Genomic DNA, 16,840 nt, shown 5'->3' on the forward strand with positions numbered 1-16,840 from the left:
TGAATGATATACGTATTTATATATGCAATCTATATTTTCAGATACAGGTGTAAACAGAAATGTTTCCCTATAAACAAACAAACAAAAAAAAAAAAAGTATTAAAACAGAAACGTATAAAGTAAAAATGAATATCTGTGCACGCTATTTGAAAGTAAACTTTGGCTTTCACAACTTAAAAAGTACAACAACATCATCAACAACACTATCACCACCACCAACAACAAATAACACTTTTTTTTTTTTTAAAGGATTTTCATGCAACAAAGGCATCTGTGATGAGCGATGACAGCACAAGACTGGGTCACTAATCATGCAGAGGGGCAGGTGGGTGTGTTTCAGCACACACACACACACACACACACACAGTAATGGCAGATCTTAAAGCTCTGGTTTTCCCATCTCAGACCTACAAACACCTGAACAGGCTGAGTGCGAGTACCTGACTGACCCAGATGTCACTCTCGTACGAGTGTTTGTGTGCGTGCATGTTAGACCCTGAACCGGGCTCACATATAATCTGAGGACTAGTCGACAGTAAAAAGATTCCCTCTCATATTTCAAGAGTTTGGCCTCGATCTCTTTGACAACTGTCTTTAAGAAGAGCTACCTCAGCACTCTGGTGTCTGTGCTACTTATCAATTACGCCGTTAAAGATACAACTATGAGAACAAGGATCCAATACTAAGCTGACCAGTCAAAAGTGAATGTTATATACAGATGGTCAGGAAATAACCCCACCCTGAAGGTGACATCAAGTATCTGTGACTATAAGCTGTATGCAAGAATGTGCATCAGAGGAGATTGCCATCACTGGATCCGTTTGTGTGTTTATTGGAGCGTCATTTTTGCAGTGTCTTTGTTTAACTGAGAGGCTTGTGTAAGATTCTCCTGTAGTCCACTACATTTGAATTAAGTACATAAGGTGACTGCATTGAAGTGACGAGACTGCATTGAAGAAACAAGGCACAATTAAAAATATATTAAAAAACAACAACAACATCATGAACTGAGGGGGGAAGAAGAGGACAGGAGAAACAATAGCGTGAACTCCCCCCCCCCCCCGATCCTCAAGTTTTTGAAAACAGCATCAACAACATTTGGCTTAACATTAGCAATGCTCCCCCAAACCACTTTTTTTTTCTTTTCTTTTTTTTTTTCTTTAAAAAGGTCATTATTCCCTCAAGTGATTACAAATGAAAGCAACATCACGATACACAAAACTACCTAACCGGTTACAATGACATATTTTGCATCATTTTTTTTGCAGAGGGAAATTCATTTCTGAGACTGTTCAACGTTTCTCATGAGCCAACGTTTAAAGGGGCCCCTCTTTAACTACTCTCCTTCGCTTTCAGTCAGAATCCTCTGCAAAGACACAACCCTTGATTGTCAGTGCAAAACACATACTAAGGTGTCAATGAAAAGCAACAGGTCAAAGTGATGCTCTTCGTAATGTAGCTGTTCTTGTGGGTGACATCATCGCACAATTTACTTTAAAAATCTCCATTTTAATGATGTATTCAGGCATAACCGCATCGATTCTTCTCCCCTCTAAAACAGGCTTATTTTCATTTGCTTTCTAAAATCTAAACTTGCTCCCAATGCTGTAAGCACACTGATAATTGTCACGGCTTTCTCCGCTGTTAGCGACCGAGTTCATGTTCTTTGGCATGACAGGTGGTGCAGACCGTGTGTGTTCTTAAAGGTGTATGTGTAACTGTGTTTACGGAGGGATTAGGGAGATAGAGCTGTTTAGATCCTCCTCAACTCAGAATGTCCAACAAGGAATGAGTCCCAAGATAACAGATGGAAATAAAAAGAGAACGTGGTCATTGGTATAGCAGTCCCCCAGTTATGCATACAGGTATCACTGGAGGTGGTTGAAGTTCAAAGTCCTTAGAAGGGGAGTGGTTGGGGGTAGGGTGGCCCTCCTGATTGGATTGGAAGCAAACTCATTAATGCATATTCACCATGTTTTTTTTTTTGTTTTTTTTTTCAAAGTCAGGTTTGCTGCTGAAGTGCTCCAGTGACACTTGAGGGGAGAGTTCATGCTCGAGCCTGGGTCTGTCTCGGAAACAACGAACCGTTACCATCCAGTTTGTGTTTTGCCTAACACGCTCCAGCAACCGTCTGAGGAGGGAAATCATTTCCCCGTATGAAACAACAAATGCTTAAAAGCACTGAAAATCTCATTCGTTGTCCCATTTATGCTCCTTTCTTCACGTTTCAGTTCTACAAATTTTTTTGTACAAGATTCCATGTATTAGTAAAATGTTCTTTTTTTTTTTTTTTTTCATTATCGCATGTTAAGAATTTTTGTTGTCCTTTAAAAAAAAAAAAAAAAAATTGCATTTGTTTTCTGCCCTTTCGGAAATTAGCAAAGGGCTCCTCCCTGGTTCACAGTAGGCTGTTGAGAAATTGCAGCAGTGCTTCTCCGTTGAGGAGTGATGCGCCTGATAGTTGTTTGGTGTAGAAGACTGCAGGTCACAGTTTGGCTTTCAGAGAGGACAGGAATATGAAGCAACAGCAGCAAGTGAGGGATTTTACAAAGAAACTGGTGATTCTTTTTCGGCTTTCTTTGCAATGGTGTGTGCATATGTATTACTGCATGTGTGTGTTAAGGGTAGCGTTGAAGTGTGTGTTATAGCATACAAAGGTGTGTTTGTCTTGTGATGAATTGCTGCAGGAGCGTGTGTATATTTGGTGGAGTAAATTCATTGGTGTGTGTGTGTGTGTGTGTATTGTCAGGCTCTGCGCTCTACTGGCTGTTGCAGACACACTTCGCTCCCAGCTGAGACGATGGGGAGTCTGTTGTCCATGTGGTAACTGATCAGGTGACTCACACTTTCAAACCGATGGTCTTTTGTACGGACCTAAAAGACAAAAGAAAAAAAAGCATTAAAAGGCACATTTGCATACAAACCTATACAGCTACATGTTAGGAAAACACTACTTACAAAATGGCCCCTGACCATTCCTGCCTCTCCCTCCCCTTTGTAATCCCTCCTGCCCTTATTTTCTCCTCCTCCCTCCCTGACTCACCACTCCTTCTGGGTCGACTAGTAGCAGGTGTTTGGGCTGACCCCCCTGCTGTCCCGTGAGGACGTACTGTCCGGCCGTTGTCCCAGACTCTCGGACCAGAAAGTCTCCGTCGCGGGTCAGCAGCCTCTCTGCTTCCCTGCGACTTAAGCTACCGTGGAACCAGGATTCGCACAGCAGCTGCTGCACCAGAGGGGGCGCCGTCGTCACAGAGACTCCCAGGGCATCGTCAAATGGCTCTTAAAAAATAAACACACATACATTTGTAATATTGCATTTCTCTGTATATATAGCAAACATTGTCTTCTTCTTTCCATTTAGAACCCAAATGACTGGACCTTGTCCAAGCGAACCACATTATTTGACAGTCGCATGCTAAACACCGATAGTGGACTGCGTCTTTAATGCGAAAAGCTTTGCGCAGTCGACCAATCTTGTTACATAAAATGGCCCTGTAATGGACAAAGGCATTCTAATTCCCTTATCTTCCTCCAAGACTGACATCTGTGGGCAGCTCCACTCTTCAATTAGCCCGTCTGTACAGTACACACTACTCTGCTCTTCTCCTGAGTCAACAATTAGCCCTTACACCCGCCACATGGTGAAACAACTGCATGTTTGTGTTACTAGTAATTCTGGTCATTTTGATTTCAATGCACACATCTTGTCACTTGTAAAAAATGATTTTGTCTACCTCCACTGTTCAGTGTGTTGAGACAGCAGTCCATTTCAACTTGACTGGTATGATACTCCCAACACAACATGGGTGGACTGGCTAAAGGCACTTACTCATGTCAAAAGCATCTCTGTGAGCATTTCCATTAGCTGCAACTGGGAGGCGGGGTTTGTCCACATTGACATATGAAGGGTCATCAAACAGTTCCCTTCCGCCTTCTTTGGCACCCACTAGAAGAAGAAGAAAGAATAGAATGGGAAAAAAGACCAGTGACCGTGGCACATTACATGTTCTTTTAACAAGACACGACAAGCTAAAACAAAGCAAAAAAGACAGATGCAGACAGACAGGACAGACAGAGACTCACCTGGTAGAGGCGGCAGAGGCTGCTTGTGAATGTCATTCTGGCCTGGCTGTCCGTAAGGCTGCAAACACAGAGGCATATAAACAAATAATGAGTCACAGCCACATGTGGGCATACATATTGTATCCATACACAAATAGATTCCTATTAAAAGGGTTACAAAAGGTTAAATGATGATTTATCTATCACAAACCACGCAACTGCGATTGCCTTTTAGTGTCCTAGGCTCAGAGCTAGGCAAGTCTGACACTTTCTGTACAGTTATTAAATTCCTTTCAAGTGTATCTTCTCTTAACTGCAGTGGGAGTGGTGCTTAGATGTGTTGAAGCATGCGTATGAGTTGTGTGTATGTGCAGTTTTCTCACCAGCGTGGCACCTGGGCGGGTCCTCATGTCAATCAGTCCACCAGGGGGAGGCTGTTTTCCAGGGAAATTATTATAGTAAGGGACGTCAGGAGGTGGAGCGGCCTCATCATCTTCTTCTTCCTCCCATGCAGAGCCGTCAAACGGAGCCATTCTGAGAGAAAACGGGCAGATATAGATTATGGGCGACGAAATACAAACATAAGCTCACATTGAGGGACATTTTTCACATTTACCTGTCATGAGGTGTGACCAGTTTGGGGGGGTTCTTTAGGTACTGTTTGAAACGCAGTTCAAAGGCCTGACCGATGGTGCTGATGACTTCCTGGGCTAAACCCTCTGAACACTCCAGGATATGACACGCTGAAGGAGAGGAGGCACAAACGACTAATAAGGAAGCTGTAGCAACACGTATTCGAATGAAATATGTACTCCGTTTGTCGAACTGCAGGCAAAGTATCAAATTGTTCACGCTTGTGCATTTTCAGCAACAGTACATTCATGTACATGTGCCTGGCTAGAGGACACATTGGCAGTCATTTCTTTTAAGAAAGAATCCATGCCATTCACCTTACCTACCAGTTTTCCCTAAAATGACAGGATTACATAGAAAACATGAGGAATGTTTAAAGTGGTGTTGTGTGTTGGTAGAACCGTAACGCAGATGAACAAATTATTTTCAATATATATCGTTTTGTTGCTCCTGAGAACAGTGTTTGTTGTCCTTTGTATTTGCCATCATTGCATGGACAATTATATATTTAGCACATAAGCAATAATAAAGCAGACTGTGCCAAACAATTAAAAACAGTCCTGGTACTTGCTATGCCCATTTGCTGGTAAATGTACCGTTATCTTCCTTCACTCTGCTCACTGAGTCTGTAATGTCTCCAGTGGGCTGTGTGCAAAATTCAAATGGTGAGTAAGAAATAAATAGAGCCATATCATCTATTTAATAGGATTCATTTATTCATTACAATTGATGTCATAAAATGACTCGTTTGTATTAAATAATTTACAGGAATTGCTGAAAGTGCAATGTCAACATCTGTATTGCTATCCAATGAGACAGAGTGAAGAGAGAAAATGTGCAACTCATGTACTGAAGCGACACGTTATTTTTAAAGTGTCTATTTTGCCAGTTGCTGCCTGAGGAAAGGTGTCATATTTTTCTGTTTCTTCTCACCTCTCTGGTTGACTGGGTCTTTGGCCACATATGCTACGTACTCAGCTGTATCCTGAGGGAGACAGGGTAAAACAGTCAGGGGAGGAGGGGAAGGGGGAAAATGGATTGGAAGACGAAGTGAAGGGCAGGTTTAGGATAGAAAGGTTGAAAAGAACAAGAAGAAAGAGATAAAGCAAAAGCTACAGTCATAATAGAAGCTAAAAAAGCATTGAGCTGAAAGAGAAGAGACAGGAAGTAACAAGATCAAGCTCCGAAGAGAGAGAGAGACTGCAGACCAGCGAGACAGTAATGGAGTGAGTGGCATTCATAGGAATAGACAATGACAGAAGACAGGAAGGAAGGATATGCAGGCTGAAGAAAGATGGAAAAAGGCCAGAGTGAGATTGAGCTGAGAGAGTGACTCACTGGGTCTCCTCCAGAGGCGAAGGAGATGGACTGCATGTGATGATTGGCGATTATCTGTGGAGAGAGAGAGAGACAGAAGGAGAGCATGTGGGTGACATGAAGTATGTGGGAAGTGAGATGAAAGCATGTGGACGGAGAGACAAATGTGGAATCATTACTGAGAAAAGTGCTTTTTCCCCTCCATTGAGAGGCATCAACTGCAACAGAGAGTGGGACCGCGGATGGAACACCTTTTTAACAGTCTGCAATAACCGCCCCATGTTGGATCAATAACAACATCAACACTAGCTAATGCGCCGTGCACAATGTGCGGTCAATATCCGTGGCTTTATTTGTGAATGGACATATTTGCAAGATACGTTTCTTTGTGCTACGTGTTAATGAGGGCGCACTGCACTGCTGTACACCATCTCCCAAAAGAAATAAACATCTTTCAGCAGTTATTAACTCATAAACGGAGGATCACATCCTGCCCCGCGGTGATGCAGGAGTAGAGACGATGGTTAGGAGTGATTTGCGCTGCGTCCAGAATAAATGAGGCAAACAAAGTGGAGAACCTGGCCTTTAAAAAAGTAAGTCTGTATAATCCTTAAATCCACATGAAGTCCCTCAGGCAGAGAGATCCTCAGCTTTACTCTGCTTCAGTCAACTGCACAGGCTAAGTGCACTCTGGATACCAAACATACCTCTGGCCACAACAGAGCTCCATCAATCAGATGCATCTTTGACTCACAGTCAAATCTCTGGCGATCGGGGACAAATCTACGTCAGCGACGGAGTTTTTGAGGAAGAATTCGCACAAAAGCAGCTCCAAGAGTGGGCTGGTTTCAGTCTTACCTGTTTGCAGTCGGCGGCCAGCAGGTTGAGGCTGCTGGTCGAGATGGTGAGGCTGATTGTCATGCCGGCAAACTGCAGATTACTCTTCCCCAGGATGGATGTCATACAGCGAGAGGAGGGCTGCGAAGGACAGGGATGCGGTCCGTGAGTAAAAAACAAACAAGGTGCACAAACAGAAAACAGGCCTTCTTTTTTTCTTTTAACTTAACAAGGCGCAGTAGTCCATCGAGTCCTCCCTGCCTGTGCATGAGCCTGGGGGCGTATGTGTGGACAGGCCTGCCTGTGTGTGTGTGTGTGTGTGTGGAAGTGGAAGAACAGCTGCAATTGTGAACGTGATCCTGTCTCCGAGGCCAACTGTGACCAATAGAGAGCAGACAGGACAGCTCACATACTGAAGGCTGGGCCAAGAGCATCAGGCAGACCACGCCAGCACTATTGTGCCAGCCCGTTTATCCCGAACCTCCTCCTGTTCTCATGGCTTTCATCCATATCTGCTCCAGAATATTTGGCGTACGCTGTGAGAAAAACAGCATCAGGGCAGGACGCCCGTGCTCAGCCACACTGACCTCAGCCCAGCCAAACCAGAGGGACCGGACTGGTTTTTAGCTATTCTAGTTTACATCCTTTAACTGTGTTTTGTATGGTGCGCCAGACATTCCTTGCTCAAATCAGACTACGGCAACAGGCCGCTGGATTTAGCCACCTGTTTTATGGACTGTTTGGGTGGATGTTTGGAGTTTTATAGGAATACTGTACACAGACACACGCAGTCTAAACACACGCAGACTGTCGGCTGTGTCTGCTCGTCTGCAATGCTTCTTTGGCTTGACAGTGGCTCCTCACAAACTACTACTCCACCTCTCCAGCCTCCCTTGTGACAAGAGGGCGGGAAAAGGGAGACCAGAGAGTGATTGGTAATTACCTGCGAGTAGCCCACTAACCGCAGAAGTGTACAATCATCCTAAATCAAGATATGTGTGTGTGTGTGTGTGTGTGTGTGTGTAAGAGGGAGAGTGTGTGACTGAATAGCCAACTGACCACAGAGTGGACAATCAAGCTAAATCTAGCTCTTATGCAGAGAACCTTTCCCACTGCTGCCCACTTAAGCCATATAAATAAATAATGCCGTGTAAGGGTGTGTGCTCGTGTACATGCTGTGTACCTTTCTCCTGCGCTGGGCTCCTTTGGCTCCGGGCACGGCCTCGCACACCACAGAGATTGCCTCCCTGAAACATTGACAACATGCAAGTGTTGTAATAGCATATATCATTAACCCTCACACCTTCCCTGAATCACAATTTATGTGGATTAAATGGGATCTGGCGGCGGGTGATTGAATTTGTCGTCCCTAGACTGTGCTCGTCTTTGCCATGGAGACAAACATCACTACGGAAACCAGAAGGAAACCACCAGGATTCCAGAACATTCAAATTTAGGTGCTGGGAGAGCTGCAGGCGTGTATACACACACACACACACACACACACACACACGCACGTATGAACACACACAGTTAGACACTAACTCAAGGGAGAAACAAGCAAGCAAGGAAAAGAGAGCAGCAGCGGGACAGAAATAAAAGGTAAGCAGACATAAATATATGAGAGGTGAGCGGTGTTCCTCTAAGTCTGAGCACACGTCCTCCGTCTCGCCCCCCCCCACATGAACACAAACGCGAGATTAAATGAGAGAAATGGCAAGCCAGCAACGCATGAGCTGTGTGCAATCTCACCTGGTGACCTGAGTTCTGGTGTTGAAGTCCAGCGCCCGCATTGACTGTAGCACCTCCACGCACCCCATGTACTGCACAGGAAACAGGAAGGCAACACATTAGCATCCAGACATTTCCTGCATCACCGTCACATTGGACAGATGGAACACAACAGAGGAAGAAAGCAAAGGCAGTTCTTTACGCATTTCGAGGAGGGTGTATATAAGCAAAGAAACTGTCTGGAACGAAAGAAGTGTGCCAATCACTTACGCGTACACTGTAGGAAACACCGGTGGTGCTGACCACACTGTCGGAGTGCAGCCAGCCGCGGGTGGGCTTGTTGACAAAGGAGCCATGGCGCGTCCACTCATCTCCTCCCAGCTGCCCTCCTTCCACGCGGGCCTTCCTGGCCGACGCTTCCGCCCGGGCCTTCCTGGACGCCCCTCCCAGCCGGTTCATGTCCTGCAGAGGAGGTCGAGGAGGGGGAGAAGGAGCGGTTAAAGGGGGAATTGGGTGATGAAGCGGAGGGGAGGAGCTGAAGCTGCTCCGGCTGCCCCCGTAGAACTCGACCGGAGCACGAGGCTGCTGCAGCCTGCTTGAGGCCTTGAGTCCTGGGAGGAGAGTGGCAGAGACACCCAGGCGAAGGGACCCCATCCTGGGGAAGAAGGAGCAGAGGGTGGTGGGGCTGTTCTCAGCCGGGCGGGGAGAAGACGGGGGCAAGATAGGAGTGAGAGACGAGGAGGAGAGAGAAGAAGGTAAACCAGGGGAGGGAGTGAGCGGGGTGGCAGGACTGGAAGGAGGGAACGATGATGGATTGGAGTTTGTTTCATCAGTTGAGCTCAGCGACTCACTCCGAAAGTGGGTGTACTTGGTTTTTGGGACGAGTTCCATAATGAATCTACAGTGTCAGTTTTTGTATCCGCAGAAGTCCGAAACAGGCTCTAGTGATTCAATCAAAGTCTCTTTGTCTCAGTATTCAAAGTTTCTCTCTAAAAGGACACACAGCCATCTGTCTGTGTCTCTCGGCGTAAGAGCTGCATCCATCTGTCTGGTTGTCTGTCCTCCACTCATTACCAGGCGACCGAAACCAAACTGCTTTAAAAACGGCTTCATCCACAGTGAAAGCAGAATGACAAAAAGCGCAGACGAAAAGTGGCGTGTCCCAGTTAATGGTAGAAAGTTTTGTTTTTAGTGCACCAGGGCAGATCATGTTGTCCTCCGTTCACTTTTTAAATCTGCACCAGTGTTCATTGTGTTCCCAGGGACTGATGATGATGAAATGGTGTTAGCGCGCCACAAACCGTTCATTTTGCCATCGTGTAAAACAATATCTGTGAGTTTTCTTGTCCCAACTTAACAGCGAGGGCCAGTTATCCAGCTGTCGGCAGCACCATGGAGAATCAACACAAGTGATTGTCTCTCAACGCCCCCTCCTCCCTCCCTCCCCCGCCATGTGTCTCACTGCACTGAGGGCTGCGCTCTTGTACGTGATGTCTTTACATGCGTGTGAGGAAGTCTAAACCTTCCCTGCCCACAATGCTTCTTAGATTATCTGTGTATGTGTGTGTATGTGTGTGTGTGTGTGTGTGTGTATGTGTGTGTGTGTGTGTTGGCAGGCGCAAACGCGTGCATGTGTGAAGCGGCTCCCCTTTGGCAGCTCTATCCTGCTTGACGTGTGCCCATAAAAATCCTATTAGCAGCCAACGAGGGGATCGCAACGGGGCTGCACGCACGAACACGGCAGCAACACACACACACACACACACACACAAACAATGCACAGCTCTAATTGGTCGATCCTACAGCGAGCACCTGCAGAGCTCAATGAAGCCCAGAACTGCTAAAGAAGAGAGAGAGCTTACTGATGTATGGCTAGTATCGAACGCAGCACGCTTTCCTTAACACCTATTTCCTCAAATCTTTTACTCCCTCTCTCTCTTCCTCCAAATGGTTTCATGTCCTCTCTGAATGGCCCTCCCCGCGTCTCCTTCTTCCTCGTCTTCTCTCCTCTTCCAGATTACTTCTGGTACTTTCTCTGCACTCTTTCCTCCCTTGTCTCTGTCTCCTGTCTTCTCCTGGAAGCCCTCTCTCTTCCTCCACACGATGTACTCTGCCGATCTCTGTCTCTCCAGCGCCTCCGCCCTCTCCCGCGCCACCACTTCCTCTCTCCTCTTCCAGATGATCTCTCCCTCCCCCCCTCCCTCGTATGCCCGCCCGTTCTCCAGGCTGTCCTGTTTAACACTCCCCTTTATCGAATGTATTAATGGTGAACCCTGTCTGTCTGCCTGCCTCGCTAACGTCAAGGGATGGCTAGAGGCTCGGCATGGTATATAGACACCAGTAGAAATCAGAAAGAAAAGAAGTTGGGACTTAAGACTGGGCCGTGTTGGGCCCGTTCCTGACAGAAGTTCCTGATATGGCTAAAACAAGCGAGGCTGCCTTGGTTCAAGTGTGTTTCCTAAAACTGGCCACCTCGGTTAAGATGTTTTTTATACTTTTTTTTATTTCTGGAGCACCATTAGATAGTGATAGGTAGAGTCTGAGATGTTGTCTGGCACAGTGACACACACACTGCAGTAGCACGGTGGTGATGTAACACCGGAGAATGTAGGTCATTGGCTGATGACGACTACCGGTGGGCTTGTGACGGTAATGAGACCTGATTTGTCGGTTTTGAACTCCAAACCCAGGGTTCCCTGAACGATGCCGGAGTTGAACGTGAACTCATTCACCCAGCTGGAAAGGCTCTATTAAAAACTGCACTTTGTTGTTATGCTGATCTCTCTACGCACCTCTCTTCTCACCCTGCTACTTTATTACTGCGCCGGTTCAAACAACAAGCCCAGATTATAGTCAGTTACCTGAGAGAAGAGCGTTGACACAGCGCCATATTGATATGAACAGGCCAAGTGTTATACTTTGGAACCGCTTCCTTCCTTATCTAAGGCAGTGCTTATCAAGCAGCAGGTTAGCTCTCAGTTCTAGAACACACTACTGAACAGACGCCACACACCATCTCATGTTCTGCATAGTCCAACCTAGAAGGCAAACAACAGTCCGTGTACAGTAACAGTCTCTCGCAGCGTCCCAAAGTAGCACAAACAAAACAGTTTGCCCTCAGTAGGAGGCGAGGCTCCACCTACAGTCCTGCAGCAAGCCGGCCGGCCGGCACACTCGTCTGATTTACAACCTCTTGACCTTTACTTCCTCAAAAGGAGATCCAGGTTTACACACGTTTACTTTTCCTAGACCACTTACACAGCGCCGTAAATTTTTTTTGCACCGATGTTTCAGCGACGCCAAGCGAGGAGGTTGATTTTTCCGCACACTAACGTTTCAGAAGTTAACTGTGTCTGAAGTACAGCAAACCAGCTTGTCGTGGGCGCTGGACGCATGGCAAAGGAACAGTCGCCTACACCAGTCTAGCACCGCAGAGGGACTGTCTAGCAATTCTAGCTAGTCGTCCGTCTGGTCTTGGCCAAAAAGCACCATGGAGGATCCAGTCATACTCACACACTGCCAGACAGGCTCTGGGATGATCTCCAGAAAAGCTGGAAAGAAGTATGGCTGGAAAAGTCACAAAGAGACACCCGGTAGTTGGACAATCAAAGAGCATGCAGAACAAAGAAAACAGTCCGTCACACTCCGAATAAAACCAGAAACTAGACTTGAGAAGGAATTAGCATTTTTTTTTTAAAGGCAAAAGATCCAACAGAAATGGACATTAGAGAGGACTGTCCAGGTGTGTTAGTGCACAGAACACAGTGTAGGTCAGGTGACTGCAGAGGAAATTACCCTCTACATGAGGAGAAACCCTCAGGTCACCCACACACAGACAGAAAAAAGGAACAGAGTGTCACAAACATAGCACTCCTAATGATCGGTGATTAGGGGCCAAGGGGCCCCGAGCAGCTGAACAGAGCGATAGGTACAAGAGAAACCAGTGCGATCATCCAGTCAGTCCTGATAATGGCCCCATCAGCATTGACTGATGAAGATGGTTGCCGGTGATAAAAGGTGAGATCAGGACAAGCGGGGCTGCGCCGACTCGCACAAGACTACACAGGGTGGGGAGGGGGAGACAGGTGACCTGAAACAATCCTGATTCTGGGAGTCTGGCGAGCTCCGCGTAGACAAAGACCGTCTAGAGAACAACCCTGTCTACAGAAGAAAGTCTAAAAACTGCACACAATCATGTAACAAGTCTACCGCCTCTTATCTACTAAATATATACAGTGAACTAATGAAACAGCACCGTTTCTTTAAAAGACAAAGAAAAAAACCGAACTTTACATCTTGTTCTGTCTGCAGCTGCTGCCCGTCGCTATGGCAACAGACATTAAAAAAGAGACGCCTGCGGAGGATAAACACTGAGAAGTCCTGACAACTGCAGAAATCGTCAGACAAAGAGATAACTGCTTTGTCGAATCACATGACAGCAATTAGTTTGCTGCATCAAAGGCTCCACATTAGACAACTTTTTTTTTTATCAGACAACTGCAGGAAAAACTAAAGACGAGCAGAAAGATCAATTAGGTTTCAGACAACGATCAAAGTTTGACCGGCGTCGCGCCAGCAATAAAACCCAATCAATGTTGACATCCCACGTCGGCTGCATGCACTGACTCCGGCTAGGGAACGTCAAACTGTACGTCTGATATTATTTCAAAAAGTACAATAAATCACTTTTCTAACAACAGTATAAACAACAACAACAACAACAACAACAACTACATTTACTTCTAAAAGACAACACTGATGTTTAGAAAACTTGCAGAAAAACCCTGAAAATTCTCTGCAGCAGCTAACAAAGATCATTATTGTTTCCCATCCTGCAGAATACGCACATAAAGAATACAAAATCAGAAGTCCCAAAGAGAATCTATATTTACAAAAAACAAAAAAAAGTTATTTAAATTGTTCTGTATAAAGTGAGTCTAAATCAATTTCCCCAAGACTTTTCTTTTTTATGAATGGCAAAGCATAAATAGTTCCTGTTGTGGATTAAAAAGCATACAGTTGATAATCCATGGTGGGTCATCTAAAGCTGGGCTCCATATTCACATGAGAACACATTAATGTTTAAACAGCCTCAGACTGTCCGGTCCTCCGTCCTCTCCTTCCTCTCTCTGTCTCTCCGTCCGTCCACTCCCTGAAAAACGTGCTTCTCCTCTGATCCGCTCGATCAATTCACAAAGTCACTGCCGGCAGCTCCTCTCCATCTATCCTCTCCTCCGTTTGGCTGCCTCCTCTTCTCTTTACTTCCCTCCTCCCTCTCTCTCTCTCTCTCCCCCTCTCTCTCTCTCTCCCTCTCTCAGCAGATGGTGAAATGGCAGTGTTGCCAGGCTGGACAATGGCACTCCTTCATTGTGCTCCTCTTCTCCCCTCACGTCTGTCTCTCATTCCCACTTTCACCTCTGTCTGTCAGAGGGACGGGCACGCTGTCTGTCCTCCCCTCCTCCCAGTCTGGGTGGGTGATGCTGCCTCACAGTTTCTCTCTTACCGTCTCTCTCTCTCTCTGTCTCACACACACTCGCTGCTGCCATTGCCCTCCCCATCTCCTTTTTCTCCCATCCTACCTCCTTCCTGTTTCCTCCCCTTCCCCCAAACCTCTCTGCAGCCTCGCTCATTGTGTACATGTGTATGCACACTCCTGCACATTAATGCACACACTCCATGGGGAGATGGGGATAGGGAGGAAGGGAGGGGGTGTTTGTGTGTGCATATGTGTGGAGGGGGGGGGGTTGTCAATGTCGGCTATTCAAGTCTCCTCCCTTATTCATATTTGGTAACCTGAGAAACAGAGTGAAAGAGGGAGAGAGAGAGGGAGGATGGAGACAGACAGAGGACGAGGGTTCACCCTATGAGCAGAGAGTGACATGAGGTCAATATAACCTTGATGAAAGTGGACAAATTAAAAAAAGAAAGTGTAAACATTCCCTACTGGCTGTTACTACACGGCTAGAGCTCTCCAGGGGAAAAGGACAGGTTATTACCAGGCGAGCACGACAACAACAACCGAGTGACTCTGAACTGGCAAACAGAAAGCAGAGATCCCACTGATAGGTCCCGAAATTCAAGCGCATCTGATGCGACGGCAGCGTTACGGAGAGAAGAGGAAACCACCCATAGAGTGACACAGGAACACAGCAGAGTCCTCAAATGACGCCCCGGCACACAGCCGCTGCAGTACTACGTTCTGACCACTGCACCGGCATCATGCAGTCGAGTGGTGCACTCAGGGGTGGTTTAAGGATAGACATCAGAGAACTGCAGAGAGTGTCATTCGAGGTAAATGTCCACCACCTTGCAGCACACAGGTAGGATAGTGAAGACAACCCCCTCAGCCCGTAGAGCCTGCACCCTGCCTGTAACCAGTGAAGCACACGACACACTGTGGCTTAGGGTTGACAAAAAAAAAAAGATCATGTTTTATTTAGGGATTTCATATATTTTGGTAAGTTAAGGATTAAAGTGCTATCCTGAATTTATATGTTTTTGAAATACTCACTCAGCTGATGGTTTATTCGGTACATCCGACTAAAAGTGATGCAGTCTAATGCAACAATTCTACCTTCCTGAAGGATATACATTTCTGTGTTTTTATTTACACACACACACGGCTGCTCGATTATACACCGTGTGTGACTTCAGTTTGAAACTGTTGAAGAACACTGTTTTCCGCCGTTGCTGAGAAAGCAATCTGAACGGGTCACACAGAGCTCCCCTTCTTCACAAAACTACACAATTGAATAATGTCAAATAAAAAATAAAAAATGAAAACAGAAATGTAGGGCAAGTCTCGACTGTATTTCATGATGTATTGAAAATGAATCATTATAAAAACTGTAGTCATGTTTGAAATGTCTAGAAAACTAATTTGGAGCATTTCTGCTGTAATCATGCAGCCCTAAATGTACATGTCATTAAGTCAAACACCCATATTTAACCCCTCTTGAACATAATTGGGCCAAATTGGGAGTTTTGACCCGTCTTTTTGATATTACATATAGTGGGGAGAAGACGCAACCCCTTTGCCACTGTGTCACACTGTGCTGTAGATTACCAGGTTGTATCATTTGAATGTCTTACCATGTATTCCATTGGCCAACACAGGCTGCCTGTGGGTCTGTAACCCTAAAAACACCAAACTGCACATCAGCATACTGTACACACGAAAAAACCGAAGGAGCCAATCACGGCACGCTCCAACGCCGCCCTTGCAGATACTTGACTCCCAGCATGCTTTGCTCCCAGGATCAGCTGTGGAGAAGGGTCACGGGACCTCCTTGATATAAAACGGCCCCGTTGGTTAAGCACACAGAGACACAACGTCGACGTAAGACAGAGACAGAGACAAAGACAGAGAAAGTATCTAGAGGGAGAGAAGAGAGGCAATAATCCAGCGTGCGTGTCGAAACACACTCTGTGGAATGAAAGGAATTAACTGAAAGGACCACATGTGTAGGGTGTTTGTGTCTCGGCTTGTCCAACGCGAGTCAGCGAGTGTGCGTTTTGTTTCTAGTAGATGGAATAACTGTGGAAGCTGCAGCAAGTCAGTAGACGAAACAGTCAGAGACGGACGAGACAGAGCTCTGGATCCAACGCTCACGCTGCAGGGCCATGTCTGCTCTTATACTGTGTGTGTGTGTGTGTGTGTGTGTGTGTGTGTGTGTGTGTGTGTGATCTGATTTAACCCGCCTCACTCACCCCCTTAGGTACACTAGGCCAACAAATTTGAAACGGGCCTAGTAGTCACTGACCTTTTCCCTTCTGGACTACCGCCAGCCTGAGATGCTGTCCAACATCAGTTCACATTATGGAGACAAGAAAGACAATAATGATGACGATGAGCACAGAGGGAGAGACGGGGGGGGGGGGGGGGGGGGGGGGGGGGGGGCGTAACTGACAAGAGAGAGTCTCTCTGATTGGAAAAAAGACGTGCAAACACACACGTACGTACAGACAGAGAAATCACATTTTGAAGAATTAGGGGTGAGGGTGAGCATTAGATTAGACAGGCATTCAGCAGGAGGCCTTTCTGCTGGTTTCATAGCTCACTACGCACACAGCAAACATGTGAGCTTGCTATTTTGGGTCGTGCCAACCCCCCCTCCTCCTCCTCCACCGCCTCTAACCACACTCCCACATCTCTATCTCCTTCCATCATTCCCTTCCTGCTGCCACTCTCGGCCTCCCTCCACTTACAACTTCCCCTTTTTGCCACAGTTTATTTGTCATAAACCGCTTTGTTTCTCCA

General features: G+C 46.3%; 1 protein-coding gene across 2 annotated transcripts in view; it reads right to left on the reverse strand.

Annotated features, from left to right (window-relative positions):
- shc1 (SHC (Src homology 2 domain containing) transforming protein 1) overlaps positions 1–16,840 on the reverse strand; it is a 20,364-nt gene continuing 3,524 nt past the window's right edge. Inside the window, exons 2-13 of one of the 2 annotated variants that reach the window (XM_076109023.1) lie at positions 8,851–9,042; positions 8,602–8,672; positions 8,033–8,096; positions 6,871–6,990; positions 6,034–6,087; positions 5,629–5,680; positions 4,679–4,805; positions 4,446–4,596; positions 4,084–4,141; positions 3,830–3,946; positions 3,044–3,279; positions 1–2,874 (exon numbers count right to left, since the gene is read on the reverse strand). In XM_076109023.1, coding sequence (XP_075965138.1) covers positions 2,746–2,874; positions 3,044–3,279; positions 3,830–3,946; positions 4,084–4,141; positions 4,446–4,596; positions 4,679–4,805; positions 5,629–5,680; positions 6,034–6,087; positions 6,871–6,990; positions 8,033–8,096; positions 8,602–8,672; positions 8,851–9,042 — 1,371 coding nt within the window. In that variant the 3' untranslated portion in view covers positions 1–2,745. Of the gene's footprint in view, positions 2,875–3,043; positions 3,280–3,829; positions 3,947–4,083; positions 4,142–4,445; positions 4,597–4,678; positions 4,806–5,628; positions 5,681–6,033; positions 6,088–6,870; positions 6,991–8,032; positions 8,097–8,601; positions 8,673–8,850; positions 9,997–16,840 lie in introns of those variants that run through there. The other variant, XM_076109021.1, reaches the window with a different exon arrangement.

This window comes from Anarhichas minor, unplaced genomic scaffold (genome assembly GCF_050575085.1).
Source record: "Anarhichas minor isolate MPS153535 unplaced genomic scaffold, ASM5057508v1 ptg000041l, whole genome shotgun sequence".
NCBI lineage: Eukaryota > Metazoa > Chordata > Actinopteri > Perciformes > Anarhichadidae > Anarhichas > Anarhichas minor.